Source organism: Antennarius striatus, chromosome 6 (assembly GCF_040054535.1).
Source record: "Antennarius striatus isolate MH-2024 chromosome 6, ASM4005453v1, whole genome shotgun sequence".
Taxonomy (NCBI): Eukaryota; Metazoa; Chordata; class Actinopteri; order Lophiiformes; family Antennariidae; genus Antennarius; species Antennarius striatus.
In genome coordinates this window covers 21,037,125-21,060,653 of record NC_090781.1, presented here as the reverse complement: position 1 = coordinate 21,060,653, position 23,529 = coordinate 21,037,125, and the positions used below count along the sequence as shown (strand labels likewise).

The 23,529-nt window shown below is 41.2% G+C and overlaps 1 protein-coding gene across 11 annotated transcripts in view; it reads left to right on the top strand.

Moving 5' to 3' along the window:
* The window catches only part of kirrel3b (kirre like nephrin family adhesion molecule 3b), a 140,594-nt gene that overhangs the window by 69,366 nt on the left and 47,699 nt on the right, over positions 1 to 23,529 (top strand). For all 11 annotated transcript variants that reach the window (XM_068318234.1, XM_068318230.1, XM_068318229.1 and 8 more), the window contains exons 2-3: positions 17,513 to 17,662; positions 22,198 to 22,347. In XM_068318234.1, coding sequence (XP_068174335.1) covers positions 17,513 to 17,662; positions 22,198 to 22,347 — 300 coding nt within the window. The remainder of the gene's footprint in view (positions 1 to 17,512; positions 17,663 to 22,197; positions 22,348 to 23,529) is intronic.

The window sequence follows — 23,529 nt, the reverse complement described above, 5'->3', positions numbered from 1 at the left end:
TCTGTAGATTGAAGCGTAGATGAAATGCAGGATAAAGTGAGAGAGGATGGATATTTTTGTTTCTCCTTCCTTACAAGAACCCGAGCATTTCATTTCATCTGTCTGAGTCTGTTGTTTGCCTTCGTCAAAGATGCGCATACTGTATTTTTTAACTGCATCTTCTTACTTCAACTGCAATGTGTTGTATTTTTTTAGTCTATTCCTCCCGACTGCCCTCTTTTTGTTTCCTTTTGAGGCCGTTTGCACAGAGAAGAGACTGTGACAATTCCACAGGGAGCGCTTGTCATACATACTGTAAACTACAACAACATGTCTAATTGAGCTATGCAGCTCAGTGCCAGACACTTGCCAAAACAAGTCAGGAACTGCTCAATTGAACTGTGAGTGGGGACCTGTGTGTTTGTGTGTGTGTGTGTTTCTGTGGATAGGTGAGTGAATGCATGTGTTGTGTGTGGTTGGCTGGCTCTAAGACAAGGCATCCTGGCTGTGGTGTAATGCTCTGTGGCAAGGTCTGTCGGCCTGTTGTGCTCCAGGTAATAGCTGACATTTCTTCATTTGTAGACATAATTGCTGATTTACACTGCCTCTAATGGCATGTGAAGTCAGATCCTGACTTCGTAATGGGCAGGGGAATCTAGCCAGAAACATCCAAACAGTTCACTCTCTTTCTCTCTCGCTATCTCTCTCTCTCTCTCCCTCTCGCTCTCTCTCCGTCGCTTCTACTTATACCTGGAGCTGGCTGACATCTTCTCTGCATCCTTTATTTATGCACTCTTTCATCAGTATGGCATTCTCCTGGCAAAATGCCGAGTCAAATTGTCGCTTAAAATCAGAGACGAGTTTATCCGTCTCTCTCTCTCTCTCTTGCTCACTTCCTCTCTCCTTTTTTGCTGTCTGTACATCCTTCGCATCACTTGTGTGGTCCTGAGTCTAACAAATGGTTTAGAGATCAGTTGACTGGAAAGAATGGGAAGCGGGACGTCTGGGGGAGCGTGAGCTGGTAGCTCGGCTTAAAGTGACACTAAGCGTAAGAACATTATATGTTTTTTTCCCCTCACATTTAGTGAAGATTATGAATTTGGGAAATGGGATGCAATATGTTTTGTTTATGATTAGGAAAGGAATGAATATTTTTCCATTTGAAATGTTTTCCAATCAGTCGCGTAATACAGTTATCAGATTACTGCCTGGTGCCATCTTTCTCTTCTTCATGTGGTTATGAGATGGAGACAAAAAAAAAAAAAGATGGTGGGTGAAATCAACCATTTATTGCAACATAAGACCCGAGTCATTTCCTGGAAATGAACATACGCTGTGGTGTGATGTATGGGACCTCTTCTTCCATGTAATAGCAATCTAAGTGTCCCTTATGATTTCATTCAAAAACCCTCATCCTTGCTTGGTGCAGCTAAACATATTAAGGAAAATGACAGATGGGTCTTGTGAGTGTAAGGAAAGCGGATCAAGGATAAAATATGTATTTTCCACCCGCAGGGGTGGAGGGGATGGTACACTTCCTATTAATTATACTGAAAGGAATTTGCCCCGCTGCATATTGTTCAACTCCGCTGGATGAGCGCCGCCACGGACGCATGCATGTGTGTATTTGTGTGTGTTGGCCCGAGCGTCCCACTGTGGAATGCCGCTGTTGTGCTAAACGAAGCTGACTTTAATGCCTGCCTTAATGAAATGCCCGGACCCCTAATTAAGCCTTCTCCACAATGGTAGCGACAGGCTAGATTCAGTCCCTCGCTCACTCTGAGCTCCCCAAAGGCCCGTTCCATCTCTTCCTTTAGGACATGTTGCCTTGACTTCTAAAAGCTTCCTCTAATGGCTAAATTGTGTCTGGCATGTATGTTTGTCTGTGGCAGCATATGCTGGAGCAACAGGGCTTTGATACCACATAATCTACAGTCAGGTTGTTTATCCTAGCACTGAAGCTTGTTTTTCACTCATTGAGAAGATTTCACAAGACCATTGATCGCAGTAATATTTGGCGAATCGGCATTGTTGTCTCTGAAGGCGCGGAATGAGTTGACTTTCCCGCGCCTCCGCTGTGTCCTTCAATCGGACACGGCGAGGTGACGTCGAGACAAAGAGGCTCTTTGAGATATCAAACGTTCGAACGCGGTTTCACCTCGCAGTCCTTGACGATCCCACGGTGAAGACAGGAAAACAACAATTCTTCAGCTAAAAAAAACAATTAAACACGTAATTGCAAGGACTTAATGAATGTTTTGCCGTTGTACTGAAAATCATTACTAAATATAAAATAGTTTGATAAACAGCCTGTGTTTGTTTTCTTTTCTGTTTTTAATTGGCAGCTATGCCCTTCAGCTGTATTGAAGTGCAAAGCAAATAAAACCGGTCCACATATTTTGATGGCACTTTTTCTTCTCCTCTCCCCTCTATTTCATTTGGCTCGCTTTAATCATGTTTCTCTGCTGGCTGTCACAAGTAAATAATGAGTGGAATCAAGATGTCTTTGATTTGCAAAGGCATTGGCTGGGTCACAGCTCAATTGGCACAGACAAGAAAAAGTTTGCCCATTTGCTATGGGGCTCATTAGAAGCCTTACAGCATGGAGCCAGGGTCACTTGATGATATGGAGTGTGTTTATTAAAAAAAAAAAAAAAAAAAAAAAAAAACATCATCCCTGGTGCTGGAGATCACAAAGAAATATGCTCCACCATGATTGAAGGAAGTAGAAAGGAGGAAAGGGGGGTGTCACTTTCTCCAGATGAAAAATTTTAGGCTTTGAGTTCAAAGAAAGAAATGAGGTGTAAATACTATCACATAAAGCATAAAGGAGAGGCGGACATGGAGGACTCAGATCCAACGAAGTCTGGAATCAGAATCAGAATCAGAATCAGTTACATCACAATCAGAAATGAGACGTGACATCATGCCAGACCAGGATGCATAATAATTTTTTTTATGGATATGGAGACTACTTGGGGCATCAGAGTGGTGCAGAAGGTCCTGGGTTCAAATCCATCAGAGGTGAATCAGTGAGTCCAAATGAACCATAAGCATGACCCTGTGTACACATGACCCTGTGTAACCCTGAACTGCTTTTGTAAAAAAACAACCTCTACTTCTGCATACACACACCCACACATACTGTACAGGCTGTACGTGCATGTTGGGTATGTGTGTGTGTGTGTGTGTGTGTGTGTGTGTGTGTGTGTGTGTGTGTGTGTGTGTGTGTGTGTGTGTCTGTTTGTCTGTGTGTGTGTGTGTGTGTGTGTGTGTGTGTGTGTGTGTGTGTGTGTGTGTGTGTGTGTGTGTGTGTGTGTGTGTGTGTGTCTGTTTGTCTGTGTGTGTGTGTGTGCGTGTGCGTGTGCGTGTGTGTGTTTGCGTGTGCATTTTAGTCTGTGTTTTTGTCTGTTTCTTGTGTAGATGCTCATATCTAATATGGCTTATCAGAATAATCTTAATCAATGAATAGATTTGCGACAAGCTTTACCCACATTTTGTACAACTGCAGTAGAAGCAACAACACATTATACAAAATGTTTTTCTATTTTTTCCTACCTGAAATAGTGTGTGTCTGCACCCTCAAAAAAATTCTCATGCTCACAAATGTTTTCTGAGAGCAGAGTTATTTTACATCGCAGCGGCACTACCCGAGTCTGACTTCTACAAACGCTTTTCTTATAAAAAATCATATTAAGTCTCCTTGTTTTAACTTCTCAATCTCACTTAGCTGTTTTCCAAGGGCATCGGCTCATATCCTTCTTCCCTGCCTTCCTTCTTCTTCCTCAATCTGTAACAAGACCTCATAGATGCAGGGATACCAGTAATAATTATTCATAAAAACAATCCCCTGCAAATTAATGGAGATTATGCACACTGCTGTATGCTGGTAATGAAGTTGAATGTATTTTTAATGCAAGGTAACATCAGCATACAGGTTAAAACCTTCTAGTCTTTATTCATATTCAGCATTATTCCACCCAAGGTTAAATATGGGTATGGAAAGAACAGAGTGGTAATAATGATGTCACTTCAAGGGATATGTTAATGCACATTCCTCATTTCTGTCAGAATCACACTTATATATAGTACAGCCCCCTGAAATGTCCCTACCAGCCAAATACTCTGCCTGTGGTCGATAAATTATTTTTTATTATTTACCAGGGCTTTGGCAGAGGCAATTTGCAATCCAGTAGGAAATTGTCTGGTGCTTGGAACTAAATATAAAAGCTTTCGTAGGACCTATGAACAGCCTTAAATCTGGTTGTATAAGGATATGTTGTTGTGTGTTGTGTATGCTGCTGTATGCATGATATCATAACAAATTTGTGTGGCTTTACAATCTGTGGTTAACCATGCATCTGTTCTTTTAATTGGAGGCAGCAATGACACCTGCTGTCGGCCTCCGCAGATTTTCTTGTGTCTGTTCATTTGTCTATGGGGTGCAAACGGCAGGCATGGTGAAAGAAAAAAAGAAAGAAAGAAAGAAAGAAAGAAAAGCTGGAAAAGACTTGGCTCCATAGACAAACAGAGAGAAATATACTGAGTCAGACAGAGTCAGGATGCTCAGGACAGAGGGTTCAGCTTGTGACATGTTAATTGCTCCCCTTCAGCCAGGTGCCGGAGAGAGTTGTCATCCTGTTGGGTCTAAAACTGTCTACTAGTCATACCTCCACTCTTTTTCATTCACACCTGATGGGTAGCACTGACACAAATAAATACACACACACGCACACAAACTAGTGTAGCGCTGCCTCCAGTAGCATGTTTACCACCTCAAAGGGCACCACGTCGCATCACATTGTCTGTCCGGCTCACTCAAACTGATTGCAACAAACTCGCTAACTGAAATGCACTCCAAGTGTCACCTTCCCATGCCACTGTCCATTTATAGCTTTTTTAGAACAGCAGGTGAAGCTCCTACGCATCTTCTCCAGTATCTGTGTAGGTTGAATTTTATGGGCTATAACTCTTGTCCTTCAAACAGTCCCTCCTCCCATGGTGGTGCTTTATGATTGTCCAAGAAACAGCAGGGTGTAGATTGTAGTACTGAATGTTGCTGACTTTTTAAAGCCTTGAGTCTTGCTTGCTTATTTAGAATGATTGCATTCATGGAGCACTAGCCTCTGGGTGGTGTAAGTAAAGCACTACAACAATCATCATTCAAGGCAACAGGAGGAAAGTCTCACTGTGAGGACTACCTCGCTAAAGGTCAGAGTCTGTGCAGGTCAGCCAATCTAATCTCCCATGACCTGACCTTCATTAACACAGCATCACCTCCACGAGTGTCTACAAATCAGTGCACAATTTCCTTGTACGTATTTATACTCACATTATTGTGCACACCTTATTTCGTTCATATGTTTGGGTTTTTGTGTGAAAGCCTTACAGATTGTTTGGCTTTCAACTGGCATCCTGCCCAGCTATGGGACAAAAGGCTCTGACAACTTAGGCAGTGTCAGCCAAAGGTAATGACCAAGGGTAACCACACGCATGCCGTAGTCACAGAGGCAGTTCAATGACCAGTTCAAAAGAAAGCAGAAGAGCTCAGTTTTTTTTTTAAATGAGAGAAAAAAAGTCGTCTGCTGCAAATGCCTCTTCTCAAGATGACTTTAATTGGTTTAGAGCCCGTGTCATCACCGCTTAGAGTGTTTTAAAATGTGCCATCACAGCCCAATACACATGTGAACTAAGTGGATAGGTGGTGAAGACCTACCTTGGATTATGAACAGGTTTAAATAAGATCATTTGATGTAATGGGGCATAGCTGGTCTCTGGAGAGAACTGTACAGTAGATGATACAGTTTTATTGCTGTTTTTCATGGCATTCCGTCTCTAACGGTCTGCCTTCCCAATGAGCTCTTGATAAGGCAAAGACAGTCAAGGATGCTTCCCACACTCCAAAACCCATGGTAGTCATTCAGAGTTCATTTCTCTCCCTTTCCTGTCTCCTCTCCTTTGTGTGTGGTGCATCTTTTGTCCTGCTAAACTGTGAGGAAGAGGCACCGGCAGAAACCTGGCTTTTTCCTCTAATGTTAATGAGATACAAAGTGTGAAAGGAACTAATCGGTCACACACTTCATCATCGCTTGTTGAGCCAGTGGGAGCCCCGTTAGTGAAAGCTGGAGGTTTAAAAAAAACAGTCCTAATAATGTCTGACCTTCACCCTTAAATAGCTTAACTTTCGCTGTAAACATGGGTGGTTCGCGCACCCCGTTGTAAAAGCCTTGTCAGAATCATTTGTCAAATTGACACCCAACTGTGTTAAAAGTGTGGATGGAACAAAGTGGTGAAAACTGCCCTTTTTTTTCCCTGAAAAGAAAGAAAGGTTCAACAGCAAATGTATTTCTAGCGTAGAAAATATAAATTAACAAGAGGAAAAAAAAACTTATCAGTTTATAAAATAGGTTGAGACAATGTTGGGTGGGTGGGGGTTTCTAGGATAGTGGGGGGAGGGGGGGTTTCAAAGCTCTTTCCTTATCAGGAGCTCAATTATGGCCCCGGGCAAAGCTATCGGCAGAAGAAAGTTCAAGAGGTGCAGAAAAAAGGAGTGGAGTACTCTTAAAAAAAAAAAAACGCTTTCTTGAGGTTTCATCGTCTGCTAACCAGGATGCTGAGTTAGATGTGGCAAAGTGCCCCCGGGGGAGGCCAGGAGCGCTGAGAGGCAGTAACCTGAGACAAGAGCTACCTGAGCCCCAGCATCAAAACCCTCTTGTAATCCCCTAAAAACTACAGTTTCTATGTTCGCACTGATTTATCAACAACGACCAGCAAGAGTAATTCTCCCCAATCTGGTCGGGTTCATCAGGCAGGTCTCGCCTATCGAGCTAGAAACCTCTCCAGCTTTAGAGTCTAGGTTCAGTGATGCATCTTAGCTGAACTTCTCCAACAGATGTGATTTTGAGATGAGAGCATCTTTGATGTCGCTGAAAATGATTGATAGATAGATTTTGTTTTATGCATTAAAAAACACTCCTTTTTATTTCTAGCGAGGAAGATTTAGCATCTGTTGAAAACAGACTATTTTATAAATACACGCCAGGCAAAAAGATGTGCTTCAGCTTTGAAACTTGCCGTCTCCTTCAGTCAGATGTATTAATTCCAATTTCAATGAAGTGGTCCGACAAACAGCTCTTTTAACCGTTGGTTTGTTTAGAACATTGCTTGAATCCAAAGAGGGAATTCAAAAAGTAAAAAAGGAGCATTTACAATTAGCCACCAGGCATTTGCCAACAGTTTTTCTTTTTTTTGGAAAACCATTGTCTATCATTACCCTCCCATTTATATTACTGCCTTAAATCCCCTAAATCCTATGACTACTGCATACCGCACAGCTGTGCAGTTTTATGGCATTTGCTAATGTACTGTAAATGACATAAAATATGACAAGCTTAGTTTTCTGCCAGCTCTTGCTTTTATATCATTTTATACATCATTTTATTCGAAAGCAGGTGTGATTTTATGTCCTCTCCATGGTTGTAAAGTGCTACTTTGAAATGCAAATGAAGCTTTGATTGAGAGGAAAGCAAGTCCAAGGGGAGGTGTTTTGTGGTCCCATTCGGGGCTTGGTGATGTATCGTTGAAGAGCCAAACAGACTTACAGAGGACGATCTAGGACGAGCTGTTGAGCCCCTAACTCAAATGTGACGTGCAGACTTTGCCGACAATCATCCACTCTGATGTTCTCACTGTAAACCACATTTCTCATAAAGGCTAAAATTCCCATTTCAAACATGATATAGCTCACCACCCTTTTACTGTTGGTTAAAAGATGTTGCTCGCAGCTTTCTGGAAATAACGTTTTGTCCAATTGAGGGCAGATTTCAAAGAAAGGTTTGGAGAATCCAATATCCAGAGGATAGAGTGTCTGCTTATTGCCTTATATGCACTTAAAGGTAGAGTATACACTTGAAAGGTAATGGCTTTCTGCAGTCAAGTATTATGGTGACTCCGAAATGGAGCTCTTTACTACTGTCTTGACAGAGTCTTCTTAGTGAATGTGTGGCATAATGCAGTTCCAACTCAGGCGTCTTATCTCACGTCAGTGGTATCCAGCACACCTTGATAAAGTCCCATTTTCTTGTCTTGCAACAGCATTTCTTAGTCTTCCTCCATCTGACAGCCTCTGTAGGAACCTGCCTCTCATCTCTCTCAACACACACACACACACACACACACACACACACACACACACACACACACACACACACACACACACACACACACACACACATAAACACACTTTCCCAAAAGCTTTTTCCCCATTAATGCAGCGGATAGCACTTGCACTTGTGAGACACATTTGGTTAAATTCAGTGTATAGCACTCATCCTCGCTGCCTGTGTTTATGAGTAGACCTGCTGACAGACTACAACCCGCTAACCAGACAGAAGAGTAACTTTGAAGATGGGCGTGGAGACTATTATAGAAGTGTTATTGTTAGAGGGTGACAAAAGTGTTCTGAGATGGGTTACTGCAGTTAGTGAATATTATAGGTCGATTGAAGAGAAGACAAGGCATGACTTTTTAATTAATCTGAGGGGGATTTTCTGCACTCGATTCAATGTAGATTCTCCAGTCGCTACATATGAATGGTGAGAGTCAATACTCATGTTCCAGTCTGGTAAAAATCCCTGAGTCCATGCCTTATCAGGGCTGCATTTACATCAGGGTTGGGTGTGTCTGAATCTGAGCTTTTCTCTTTTTGGAAATGACACAAAAAACAACTAGCCTTCTTCAAAGTCCGCTGTGTCTATAAGCTGCATCATGAGGTACCCTGGCATTCGTGACAGCGCGTGTGACAAAGTGTGAATGTGCGTGGTAGCCTGTCTATGTCTCAACACCACCAATGGAATAGTGTTATTTTTTTTCACCTGAGAGGAGACTTGGCATTTTCCTTATTTTAACTGCATGTTAAAGAGATCAAATAACCCAGGACTACACACACACACTTACACGCACATGCACGCATACACACACAACACACAATAAACAATAGTAGCCTAGAAAGAAAAAATAAGTGAATTCCATTCAGTGCAACAAAATTGTAATTGCAGTGTATTTGACAGAAGAGAAGGCAGTGATCATTGCCGCAACATTTATGAGCATTTATGAGGAAGGCGCAATGTCTGTGTTTCCTGTAATGGCCATGGCTGAGCCACTGTTGTTGTGATTTAACCTGGCACTTTGGCAACAGTGAGCCGCTCCTCCAAATCAAGGCTAAGTAGCAGATTCATCAGTGCCCTGTCGAGATAAAACACTCGCCCAGTGGTGACACAGAGATGAGGCCCTGATTGGGACAAATACATCTTCCTCCGGTGTCAGCTCTCATTCACCGGTCGGAGCGCCGGCTGAAAGAAAGACAAATGTTTTGATTAGGGGTCTCTTTCAATGTCACACCAGCCAGTGAAGAAGAATGTGATGAGGCTGTCTCTAAGGGAAGCAAATAGTTGAAGCCGATGAGAGAAAAATGGATGTCTTCTCTGTCTGGAGGGTGCCGAATGGGGATTTTATGAGTCAGAGAAAGCTCACTGAGAGCAACTCTTTTAATGAGACCTCATTCTTTTTTTTTCTTCTTTTTTTTCTCATTTTACTTTCTCGTTGTTGATTGTTGAAATTCTGGATGTAGAAATACTTTTTTTCAGAAAAGATACTATGACATTTTTTAAAAAATGTGATGATATCCTGTTTAGTACATTAATTATCTACTGTTTGTCATACTGATATTAAATCTTTTTTTTGCTATTGGAGCCCCATGAGCAGAACTTCATTCATATCATAGCAGATAGTTAAAGATTATTTTACTGGGATGGGCATTTCCGTATGATTCAACCATGCCATTACCCACCTGTCTACAAATCTACCTACTCGACCTACGAATATACAAATCTACCGACGAACAAATGCGTCAACACTTGCCAACTGTATTTCTTGAGGGATCTCACACAAGAATATTTATTTATTCCAGTTCCGAAACTAAAGATGTAATTGCGAGAGAACCTTAGACTTGTGCTACATGCATTTTCAGTGTTTTGTTGTCCCCAAAGGGAAATTAAGAGCACACTGTACTTTTTGAACGAACACATGCATATATGTTAGTATGTACAGGCCCCTGTAACACACACAAACACACACAAGGGGGCCTGTAGGTATGCAGTGGGAGATAGAGAGGGCCCCCGCCCAGGCGGCTGGGCGGGGGCGGGAATGGATCCACCGATCTTGGAACATCGGACGACCCGCTCTACTGCCCTCCCGCTTTACCGCTGAGCCAATGCCACCCCCAACGTGTTTCTCGTTTATAATAAAGAATCTACTGTGTTCTATTCATTTTGGCAAAATAATGGAAACATAAAATATTGCAGAGACTGTGACTTGTTTAGCCTCTTACCCCCCTGTTCACCTTTCTGTGGGTTGTCTCTCTGGTAAAAACCATGCAAAAATTCTACCCTTGCCTGGAATTGGCCTAGATATTAAAGACTACTTGAGTAATACTGCCACTGATCTTTTGAAAGACTTAGCAAGTGTTAAAACCTTTGTGAATTGTACGCCTTGCCTGAACCCCCAGCCGCACACAGTTGAATCCCTTTTGGCTTTGTTTTCCAAGGGCTTGAGCTACTTCTTGATTTAATCTCACTCAAACAGACACAAAAAGTGCTTCAACTCTTGAAAGTCAAGGTACACTTTTATCTTGTCAGCCACACAAAATATGAGTTATGGCTGGATAAAAGGCAGTGTAATGTTGCTTTCTGTGCCTGCGACATGTGTAATAGAAAAATGGGACTCTCTTCAAGTATATGCTATGCCCTGCCGGACAGAAACCTTCTCCACACCACATCCATCAAATCAACTTCCTGAATTTGTTTCAAAAGCTTATCTTTCTGTAATGAACATGATCAATCCCAATGCACACTCAAGGTCCTTTCCCAGTACAAATATGTTGCCTTTGCAAATCGTTGAATTTCTTGGCATCCACGGACTCAGAACTGACGACACAGGATTCTGTGATGTGGTGACGTTTGACAAAGCAAGAATGTAATGATGGATTAGAGGAGCAGAAGGGACACAAGGGCCATCTGAACCCACAAACGTCTTCTCAAATCCATCTCCTGCTCTCATTAGCAACGCTTTTATATCTGTGCATACTTGAAAGCCAAAACAAAGAAGTCGACCAGTTTGTGAAGAAAATCATTAAATTTTTTTTCTCACTTTTTTTAATCAATGGTAGAACAGGGGAGGACGCTTATGTGGTTTTCAATCAGATTTTCATCTTACTAGAATATTTGGACCATTCTCTTTGAACTGTAGTTACCTTGGTAACCGTTCCCCAGGATATGAGTCTTAACAACAAAAATTGCAATCACAAAGTTTCATGTTTCCAGAACAAACTTTGCAAATCCAGAAGTGAATATTTTAGAAGACCTTGAAGTATTTTTGAATGTTTTAATAAAGTTTAAAGGCCTTTTATTATCAACTATCTGAGATGTTATAGCAGATTGTTTGGTTATAGATCTATATCCTATAGCTAGAATTAAATCCATGTCTCATGATACCTTAATGACCTCTGAACCCAACCCTATACCATATGAAATGGAACTTAGAGAGATTTATAAACCGATTGCCGACCTTAATACTCTGGTTTCAGATGTCCATGAAAACCCTCTTCTTCTGGCCATGTGTAATGATAGAGTGCCTGCAAGGCCTTCCCGCTGTGACCATTTGTGATTTTTAGAAGTCATCATCAGAGGCAATCCGTCTTGATTATGCCTTGGCAACTGTCATGCTCCACTAATGCACAGTGTGAGAGAGGGCATAAATACAATGTCTTCCGGCAGCACTGATGTTTATCTTCCTTGCTTCATGAATTTGTATTTCCATAGACAAATCTTACTCATAATGGCAGCTATCACAGCATAGATAGGCCTGGCTTATTTTCAGTCCGTGTGCAGTGTTTGTTTTACAAGTGGACAAGCAGGAAAAAGGATTTGAACATTGTGATGGGGAAGACAGATTGATAGTAATACATGCCTGCTGTAATGGGCCTGATAGAGCTTTATGAAATATTCATTCTCGGTAACTTTTTTTTCTATAATGTTGCTGCATGCATTTGAAAGACTACATTTTTGGAATTAATGAAGTTGGTTTCATCAAAGGAGACACTAAATGACATGGATGTCACAAATTCTGTCCAAAATGTTGTAAATATGGATTGCAAAATGAAATTGGAGAATCAAAATCTATTTATTATATTTGGAATCAAAAGTGAATACCATGGCAAACAGCCTTGTCATCCCTCCCTTTTTTTCCTGTAAGGTTAAATATTTCATGCAGTTTTCACTTTTCAAAACTCAACAGTAAAAAAAAATTCTCTAGATTGGTTTTGAGTTTAAGAAGAGGTCTTTTAGTTAAACCCTCCTTTGTGTGGCCAGACCTCCTTTATTTGAACTCGAACGATGAGTAATCCTGTTGGCCTGCAGAATAAGAGCCTCCATGTCCTCATACTTCATGCAAATATTTGTGTTTATTGACTAGATTTCCATCTGTGTCTCTTTGTTAGTTTATCAACAAAATTTGTATTTCCATGAAACTTGAGTGAGCATTGGATCAGAATAGACCGGGTTACATGTCGATGCAGATCCATGCAGAGGGACAGATCAAGAAACCTTTTTTTGTGACTTTCAAAGATACTGGGAGATTCAACATCTAGTTTCACGTGTTGATGAAAAAAAATCAGCCATATTTATAAAATAAAAATCTGAAATTGAGCAGATTTAAATGTGTTCACAGGAGGAAGTCTTTCTCCCGGCTACTGCAAAGAACTGACTTTGATTTTGGATAAGATTTGATCGAACCAATGGGGAAACTCGTCAGGTGTACATGTACGTGCTCCATTGAGTGCTATTCTAGTAAATCCATCACAGCTAATCAGATTTACTGACCGACACAGTAACAGTAATTACTGGAGATGCTGTGGATGAACTACAGGACACAACAATTAAAGATAGCCCTTTTGCAATCATTAAGCAATAATTCCCAGAGCAACAAAAAGACTAGAAAGATAGTCTCATCATTCTTTCCCTGCTCCTGAGGGGTGAGTCTCCTCCTTGTTGTTTAATTAGTCAACCATTAGAGGCTCCTGCCAGGTGAGTAGGTTATATTTTTCATTTTATTTAAATCCCAACGGTCATTGAGGTCGGATCAATCAGAATATCTTGATTCACTCTCAAAATACACCTTTATTAAATGCCAGAAGAACCTGTCACCTATGGCAACAGTGGTAGACCAGACAAAGATAAAAATAAGCCTGGATTCTGTCTCTGCTCCTTCTATTTAGACGTCACTGAAAAGTACCAGACTCTAACATACCCAATCACCTATATTCTGCAGTTATCCCGAGTTTCTACATTTTTGATATAAAATGTCCAGGCCAGAGGTATAATAGTTTTTGATTATGATCCTGGGCTAAGCTTTAGTGCCGTGTGGCAACATGCCGCACAGACAGCATGCTGATTATTTCTCTGAAGTGGGTTGAATGTGTGTCCATAATGGTAATTTCCAACCATGATTGGCAAAGAGCGATGAAATTGGGGGCAGTTAGCAGTGAGGAGAAAATTGTGCTGGAGTGTGTGGAAATGCAGAGGCCTTCCAATAGCAAACAAATTATCTGGAGCAAAATGACAGCGTCAGGCGATGCAAAGTGCCGGTCCACATTGTAGAAATGGAGATGTGAGCCTATTTGAAGCGACTTAGCAGTGCTCATTGAAAATCTCGGGCTTGACCTTTCTAAATTCAGGACTTTAAATTATTTGATTCACGTGAAAAAATGGATTAATAATCAATCTGCAGTCATTAGCATGGGGGGTTTTCCATGTCATTCCCTTATCTGAATGTATACAACTGATATACGTTGGGCGAGGATTCCTTGCTCTCCTTTATACTGTATATCCCCTTAATTCTAAGAGAGGCTGTCATGACCTTGGACATTGCTGAAATGCCCTTGTTCTCCGTGTTACTATTAGACGAGTGTTTTTGTTAGCTGTTACACTTCTGTATTCCTCCTAACATGCTGACATCCATTAAAGTTAAAGTATGCCATTGCATTATAAAATCTGCAATGTGCCTTTAGGGAAAGGTGGCTTTTAGATAACCGCTAGATAAGCTCTTATGAAATGACTCCAAATAAATGAACGGTTCCGAAATGCTGATGTGAAACATTTCTCCATAACTGTCACTTACCTCAGAAAACACACAAAAACAAAGTACTTCGCTCGTTTTCTTCTGCTTTAAATGTTGACACATTTATAAAACCTAGCTCTGAAGTCAAGGCCCGTTTTTCCCACAGTAAACCATCACGCTTTATACCGCTTTTAATTTTATTATTTATGTTTTACCCTGCTCTCTTGTAAACCCCATTAGGACGCTTCATAAAGTGTTATTAACATGGATCTTCAGCTGTGTGGGCACTTGAGCACAATAACCCTCTTCCCCTCATATTATCGTCAGCAGCGAAGTCTAAAGTGAGGCTCTTGGTTTTTTAATTGGCCATTTTAGTTTTGAATATATTTTTTCATGATTAAGTGAGTCGACAAGGATTTTCCTTCTCTGGCAGAGATGAAAAGGTAGTGACGTGACTTTTTGGCTACGCCGTGATGCCCGGTGAAAGATAAATCTGGCAGATGATGTGACAGAGATATCTGGGGTACGTAGTGGAAGGATGAATGGCGTAATAACCTTGATGTAAAATCCAGCCTTCTCAAACAAATCACACAACTTCTTTACTGCTGTGTGCCCATGAAGACACACTTTTTTTTTTTTTTCACGAGACTCAGTCAGGCTTTAAATTGAATGGAGGAGGTAATTTTTAACTGTTCAAGTGACAAGTAGAAGCTGGTATCAGTAAAGAATGCTATTCTGTCATTCACAGGTTATGTTTTCATGGATGTGAAAGGATTTTTTTTAAGGAGATGTGCTGAGAGGATTCTTGCTAAGTAATTTGAGAGGTTGGACCTTGTATTAATGCGAAGATTTTAAAAATTTCCCTGTAACAATTTTGTTATTTTGTAGCTCCTGTGATTGTTTTCCTTCATTTTAAGAATCTCTGAAATGCTTATTCTAATACAGCCAGATTCTGTACTTCAAGATAAAAGATTCAAGCTACTTTTAATTGGTCATTTATTTGATCATCCTTAAACTAAAACTATGTCTCCACCCTTCAAGAACTAGAGATCTGTGTGCCCAATCTAATCATCAGGCATATTTTCTGAACTCCCTGCAGAAGCCCGGATGAAATTATTTAACCGTTCTGTGGGCAGAGTAGTTTCACTGGAGTGATAATAATGTGCCAAATCAGAGTCAAATCAGTCATCCAGGCCAATTTCGTGTTCAAACTCAAACCACAAGTGAACTTGGGTGCATCTGTGTGACAGACATGGGATTCAGTGTAAAGTTAATTAATATTTTTAAAGGTGGGGGTTGTCAAGTCAACTATTTGTTTGTTTACAGCCTTTCCACAGCAGAGAAATAGAGTGAACTCTCGCTGTAAATTTGTGTGCTAAAATCTGTCTGTGCAGACACCATAAAATAAGAGGGTTTTGACAATGCTTCAGAACTCTTCGCACCTAATTGAACGTTGTAATCAGGCTGATGCCGTGCTGCTTGGGTAGGCTGTCTCTGAAATAAAATCTCCATTCCTTTTTTTTTTTTTTTTTTTTTTTTTTCGGGTCTATTTTTACTTTTTTTTTTCTTGGTTTCCAAGACATGACGCACGGGGGACCCACAGGAGGACAGAATCGGTGATGTAGGCACGTTGTAGGAAGTAAGCAGGAAGTGTGCTGCCAAGAGAGAGGCTCCTCCAATGTTGAATCAAGCACGGCGCGGGCTGAACCGTTTGATAATATCAGTCATGACAGCGCAGATAAAAGATTCCCTGGCGTTTACAACGTTTTTTCCAGAACATGCCAACAGATCTGTTGAAGAGCTGTCTATATGTTGGCACGCTGCTGGCTGTGTAGCAGAGCACAGCTTAGATAAGCTCATCACGTGGAAATGCAGCCAGGACCGAACAAAGCTGTCTAGGTTTGAAGGGCAATACATATGGTGGAATAAAGTCTCATCCAGCAAACGTCGCCCACACAATACTTGCACAGTTACGTACAGCCTGGTTAGCACGGAAGAAGTTGTTCGGTCTCCAGATGATGAAATGCCCATTATATGCTTTGAGGAACAGCGTATGATGTGTATATTTTTTTTCTTCTTCTGACGTTGGTTTAGTAATAGATCTATATTAAAATGAGGCAATGCATTCTGTCTGCGTGAGCGTGCACAGGGAAGAGAGTGCATGAATCAATAAGAAAGCTCCTGCTTGCATCTTTAACAAGCTATCCATCACGCCGAATTCAGTTTAAGGCTGAGAAATTGACTTGTGAGCGTTTTAATGACATGTTCCGACTGAATTAGAATCCGTTCTTTCAGGACAACAATCTTTCATCGGATTTACTTTGAAATTGCTCAACAAAAGGCAATCAATGTCCACCTTGGCAATAATATAAGTCATTTCCTCTGAAGGTAAGACCAGACATCCAAAGAGCCGTGACTGCAAAGTGATACAAAGACGTTGTAAGATGAAAGCTTTCATGCTTTTTTGCAATTTTCATTTCAGTTCAATGAGAGAACATGCTCATCATTGTGTGCTGCACTCATAAAAGGCAAATGAGGCATATTTACCTTATAAAAAAAAAAAGAAAGATCTGATCTAAGATATTAATGTTTGTAAAAAAGAACAAAATGCTTTCAGTAAAATAAAAAAAATGCCACTTTCATCCCTTTGCTGTGGTTTATACTTAAGCATGAGATGCATGAATGCCTGTCAGTGGTTATGTGTCTGTCTCTGTGAGCCTAACCTCTGGCGATCAGCAGCCTGCCAGTGCGTCTGACGAAACATCAGTACTACTCTGAACCCTCGACTCTGATCCAGAAACGCTAAACCCCCTCCCTAACGCCACCAAACACCTCCCCATCAACACACACTCTGCCTCTAATGGAGTTTACTGCACACCACTTTCCGCCTGAACACACGATGCAGCTAATAGCGGTTGCACAGTTGGAATACATGGGTGTGAGCTCACATTAATGTATGCGAGGAGAGCTGTGTTGGCAGACGATCGTGTGATCTGCCGTGGCGTGCGCGAGCCCGGCCCATCTGCACGGTGACATCCTTCATAAATGAACCGAGCTGAGCTGTGATGGCTGTCTCTTAGCCTGCGCTTCAGGATCGGCGCTGAACTGACACCTCTGGTGTATGTACGGAATCTTGTCTCTATATCACGAATTGTAAAATGTGTCATGCTTGAATGAGCTCTTCCAACGTGACTGACGACAGGTTTGAGGGAAATTAGTCGAAATGGGCGTTTTCCTTCATAGGACCATTGAAACAGTTTTGATCTTGAATTTCCGATGATCCTCTCTTCGTTTACATTAAAATGGTATGATAATTTAAACGGGACAGACATAACCTTACCCCTCTTCATTTATTCCATAGGAGTGGAGGCCATGTTTTCCCAGCAACCACAGGACCTGGTGGTGGTGGCGGGTCAACCTGTGACGCTACCGTGCACCATTCCTGGTTACCACGGCGTTGTCCTGTGGATCAAAGACGGGCTGGCGCTCGGAGTCGGCAGAGATCTCTCTGGTAAGCTTATCGCTCTTATTTCCCCCTATGAATTAGAACACTCTCTACAAAAGTTTTTTTTTTCATTTCTGGTCACTTATAGCCCCTTGGTGTAAACATCCAACACATAACTACATGTCCAGCAGAATCAAAAATATTATTCTGACTATTTCTGAACACAAAAACCTGAAAGAAATCTAAAATCCTTTTGAGCGCTGATCTTTCTCTGGTGCTCCAGGGAGCTAAATGACTTTTTGAAAAGTATCCTTGTCTCCAATTACACTACACCTCATGTTTAATCGCTTCAATGTTTAATTTGGAGTAAACATTACTATTCCACCGTCATTTAGTAGCCTGTTGTTCCACCAATCAAAGCTTTATGTATAATCCTGACTCCAGTGTATTCCAAGGAAAAATATTACTCCTCTGAATAAACATTAACAAGCTTTTTGAAGCACTGAGGTCTAATACATAAAAGTATAGTGTACCCACATCTCTTGCAGATAAAATCATAGTGTTCTTCTGAAGGAGATATCCATTTGAATCTGTACACAAGCACTCAATGCACAACAGGATGCTTCACTATGCTGTATATCTGGGCAGAGACGTTTTTTTTGTTTTTTTTCCAGAGCTTCCTAATTTACCTCGTGCACCAAGTGTGTGAGGTTGTTGAAAAATTAAAAGCATTGCAATTCAAAGTGCGTTCACAAAATAGTCAGATGCAGTCATCTTTAAACAAGAAAGGCTGTGACAATGGGGGATGATTAAAAATGTATTTCACTTGAGATCCGGGGTCTTCTACCCTCTGACCTTTTGCAAACACTTTTCCGGGCCGTTGCTGTCACCAATGCGAGCTGTAATTAAACCTCAGCAGCTGACAGAGCCCGGTAAAGCCACACTATTCCCTCTTCAAGTCCTTATCAGGCTCCAGGGAGGCTGAAGGGTTGCAACAATAGGTCCTGCCATCCTCAAGTCTCCTTTCAAGGAAGAGGAGGCAGACAGGGGAGAGTACTTATGATTCTGAGAGATAGGATGAGAGACCGAATAGGAAGGAGAAGAGAGAGCAATTTTATTTCAGGTCACAATGTAGCGGAGATGAAGAATTTGTTTTGCCCTCCTCTACTTTTATTGATTGAACAAGACAAGACAATCGGGATAAAAATCTCGTTTTAAAAATGAGCGAATCGCACAATAACGGCGCAAAAAGAGAGCAAGTTAGGTCACAAAAACTCGAGAACTACAGCAGGCTAGCCATTAACCGTGAATCTGTGAATAGCTTATCATGGACAAGAGGCAATTTAAAATCTTTTCCCAATCCAACAACCGTTCTCCTCTGTTTTATTTGGCTGTAACGTCAAACTCAACATCTAGAGTTGATCGTCCTCTCTGAAACAGTTTAAATCATGCACACAATAAAGAATAGCCACCTGCTTGGAGTAGATAGGTAGAATCAACAGTATGACACAGATAGGGGGCGGGGGGGGCGGCTGAGTGTCTTCTACTGAGAGAGATGACACTTTTAAAACATAAAGCACTCCACAGCTGTCCTTTTTATCACCACTGCCTGCATTAACAAGCAATGCTTGTCGCTGTAAAAGAGTGATAGTACATCCACCGCAAGATGTACACAATGAAAGAAAGTGACAGCTGTATACATAAAAAGTGCAACCAATCAAATGTTGCATGGAAGTATTTCAATGATATAGGTCTGCTCAGCTATTCATGGAAAAGAAGCTGCGTATGCAACGTTTGCGCTCCGCCTGGGACCCGGTTTCCGTTCACGGGAGCAGTGATTAAAACTAGAGAACTCTTTCACCATTCAGTGCGAGAAATTGCGGCACAAAAGCCAATGATTCCTATCTGTCCCCCAAAATTTTCTTATTCATTCCCTTTTGTGCCGTTGCTTTTTTCCCCATTCTAATTAAAGAAAAGCAAAGTAGCCCCCACAACTGTTCAGAACATACCAATCAATGTCATGAATATGCATGGCAGGGGAATGTATCTGCTCCGCATGATGATGGTGAGGGCAGACAAAGCGGATATAATTGAATTCTCCTGGTGAGCACACAGTGGAGAGTGTTTGTATACATTACACATGGAGGATATCGGAGAATGAGCTCGCTCTCTCTCTCTTTCTGTGCGTGTCACCTCTCACGAGAGCAAATTGAACACCAGTCACCTGTTCCAAGCTCAAAGCAGAAATGTTTCCATCCCCTGATGGACACACACTGAAACATGCATCTAGACGGTCGCTGTAAATCACCAGGCCACGCCTCGAGCGTCTACACGCCTTCACACACACACACACACACACACACACACGAACATACAGACGTGTACACGTATAGCATTGATCCAGCCTCAAGACAAATCCATTTCCCCCCTGATGGATTCATTACTCCTTAATGGGCCTATTTTACATTGTTTGCTTTAGGTAACACATTGTATCTTTGAAATTCACTGAGATCTAAGATAAATGACTTTTTATGTACAGATCACAGCGGAGGTGATTAGTCTCCATATCAGCCTTTATAACTTTGGTCATATTGAGAAAATAAATGTATGATCAAGGTGCTCGTAAGGTGACAAATACTCATTACAATATGCTTCTGGTTTTCTGCAAATTAGATTAGAAAACTCTTATCACATGCCGTCCACCCCGAATGCAAATTTTTTTTTTTCTCTTCTGTTTGGAAGCAGCAAACGCAGAGAGATGAAACTGGAACGCGGCCATATCCTCGCATAGCAAAATTATTCTTAGTTTGCCAGAGGCACAGATGAGGTAATTGGCCACATCATCTGTTTCCCTAGCAGAAAGTTACATTTACATTCTACAATTAAGACAGGCAAAACAAAAGTGATTTTTGAAGTAAATGCACTTTTCTGGGGTAAGTAAAATATGCAGTGGAGTCAAACCAAGGTCACATCATTCAGAATAGTGCAATGATCATTACCCTTGTGATCCACGATGGAATTATTGCTTAGGAGCTCATCAATGGACATAAAATTGAAGTAAAATGGTTCCCCGGGTTACCTCGCGCACATAATAGTGCGTCCTCTATTTTAGGCTTCGCGCTGAGTATGAAGAAGCAGAAAGGTCCTTTTCAGTCAATGGTTATTGATGTTATTAATGGATGCTTTTAGTTGCGATCGTGTCTCTATTAACCCTCTTGCATTTACTATCAGTTTTACTGAAGTCCCGCTATCCCTTATTGTAGGACACCTTGTAGTAAGTAATATAAAACCCAAAAAAAGGTGACATTTTATCACCTGTGTGCCTTGCTTCCCCGCAAAACATCCAAAGATCCTGATTCCATCTTTGCTTTTTTGGCAACCGGATTCAAAAGCCATAGTCAATAACTGGACTTTGAGACTTCTTATGGAAAGGCCAAATCCAAGGTCTCCTAAGCTGTTATAAAGTTACCCAGTCTTTCCATTTGTGGTGAAAAAAACATCTAACCAGACTTTAAAATCTTTACAGTGAAAGGCTAACATGTTTGATGGTCTGTTACATCCCAAAAAAAATGACCCAAGGTTCAGAAAGGTACATTGACTTTTTTGGAAAAGGTAGTAATGATGTAACACAAGGGCATGGGAGGGGTGGGGTTCTCAAAGTTTTAGTGAGTTTGGTTTTTTTTCCAAAGAAAAAGATGGCTAATGGTATTCAACAGTTACTGTACTTGAGGACCGTCTGGGCGAAAAGTAATTTTTAATGTTTTCCTTTTTCTTTTCTTTTTTTTGTCTTTGGACTGCATACTTTCAACACACATTCGCTTTTGATTTCGCAAAGTCTACCCCCAATAATTACAAAGCGGCAGTAAGAGTGAAAGTAAATGGATCTTAAGAGATGAGCAATTCCAAGAGTTTGAGAAATAACCCAGAAAGCTTCCCAGTCAAACACATTCTTCTTCTTGTTTATTCGCCCCCGTGGAGGCATGCACTCCCCAACACTCTCAATACATATTTTCATAATAGGTAAAGGGATATCTTTAACGCTGTCTCACTTGACTTGTGTAAAATGCTCTTTGTCTCTTGGATATTGCTCTGCTTTCTTGCATTATTAAACTATAAATCATTTAACAGAGCGATGCTGAAGAGCTCAGACTCTGGCTGCTGCTGTTGACGGTTGCAGTAAAACATTGTTCTGCAGAAACCTCCAGAGCAGCTCATTAACATGACGCCATAAAAAAAAAACTGTAAAACAAATTATGTGTTAGCTTTCTTTGACCATGCATGAGTAAATATGCAAATTAAAATTAAAAGAACATACTGCTTTAATCCTCACCTGCTATAGCTGAATAAGGCTTACAGTACAGAATAGTTAACATTCTCGAACTCATGGGTAATTTAACACTAGGACATTGCATTTACAATTGAAATGTGTTTTGTCTAATCAATGCTGGCAATGTGATAATCAGCCTATTGTATCTAGCGAGTAGCCATGACCTAAGAGTATTCAAAAATTTCAAATGACAAATTCACCTTGTTGCTTTTGACTAAAAAGCCGTTTTGGTTTTCAGGTTAACTAAAATGAACAAACATCTTTATTCTTCCAGGCTATCCTCGTTACACCGTAATTGGTGACCACGGCTCAGGAGAGCATCATTTGCGAATCCAGCGTGTTGAGTTGATGGACGACGCCGTATTTGAGTGCCAGGCCGTCCAGGCCGCCATGAGGTCCCGTCCCGCTCGCCTCACGGTGCTGGGTGAGTCCGAATCGAATACATGCATGTGGAAAAGACGGCACCGTGCTGAAGCACAATGCACACAATGTGTGTGTCTGATCCATCATATGAGATACTCATACCGAATGCACACACTTTATATTCAACACCAGGCAGCAGTACAATCAGAGGTCAGCTCAGCGTTGCCTGTTGGTGTCAAAATTACATAGGAAATATAGGTACACACACAAAAAGTACACACACAAAAGTATCCACAGTAGATCCTGACATATTTTATATTAAAACCATTGGAAACATAATAAATCAATGTAAATGTTTCCCATATGACAGACGGTGTCTATATGTCTTTTACAGACCCTTACGTCCCAGCTGTAATTTCCTTCCCCCTGCTCTCAGCCTCGTCCTACATTATTACTGAAGCCTTGAGAGGTTACTAGTTCTTAATGAAACTTTACTGGTTTATCACTCAGCTTTGCCGTTTCTGCCTCGCCGAATCACTCCGAAGCAATCGCCGCCTCAAGTCTCCGTTCTTGGGGCCCCTTCAAATGTCCCCCCAGCTCCCCTTAACCACAACCTCCCTCGATTGAGGAGATGCTGAAAAGATAGCAAAAGTCAATGACAGGGCAGAAGAGAACAAGAGAGGAGGAAAAAGAAGTTGAGAGCGAACAAGAGAGGGTGTCTGCCACGCAGCATCCGCGCCACGAGCGACTGATCCGCCTTATTGATCCGGCCTAATGAAAAGTGAAAATAACGATTTGTAGGGGAGAAGGCAGCAGGAGAAAAAGAGAAAAAGGGAAGACAAATTGTGTCGGACCATTTCTCTGGCTGCCGAGTCTTTCGAAAATGGATATGTGCAAATAATTATGCTTGCTTCTGTAGAGAGCTCAAAATGTCTTATGCAACTACAGTTTCCTGCCTTTTATTCGTGTCCCTCTTTATCTACTTGTCCAAAGCTTTAACTTCTAACCACTTCGATAAATGGTGCCGGCCCCAGTGTGCAGGAAAAGATGAGTCCAGGACAATGTGAATCCTTTATATAGCAGGTTACTGAGGATACATTCAGCTGTTAACCCTGATGCAATTTAAGATCTCAGCTTCTGAGTAACAGATTTAGCTTATATAGCCTATATTTCTTTACCCTACTTCACAAACTTTTCAGACTTTGAAATGGCAGTTTCATAAAAATCAGCCTTATGTATGGGA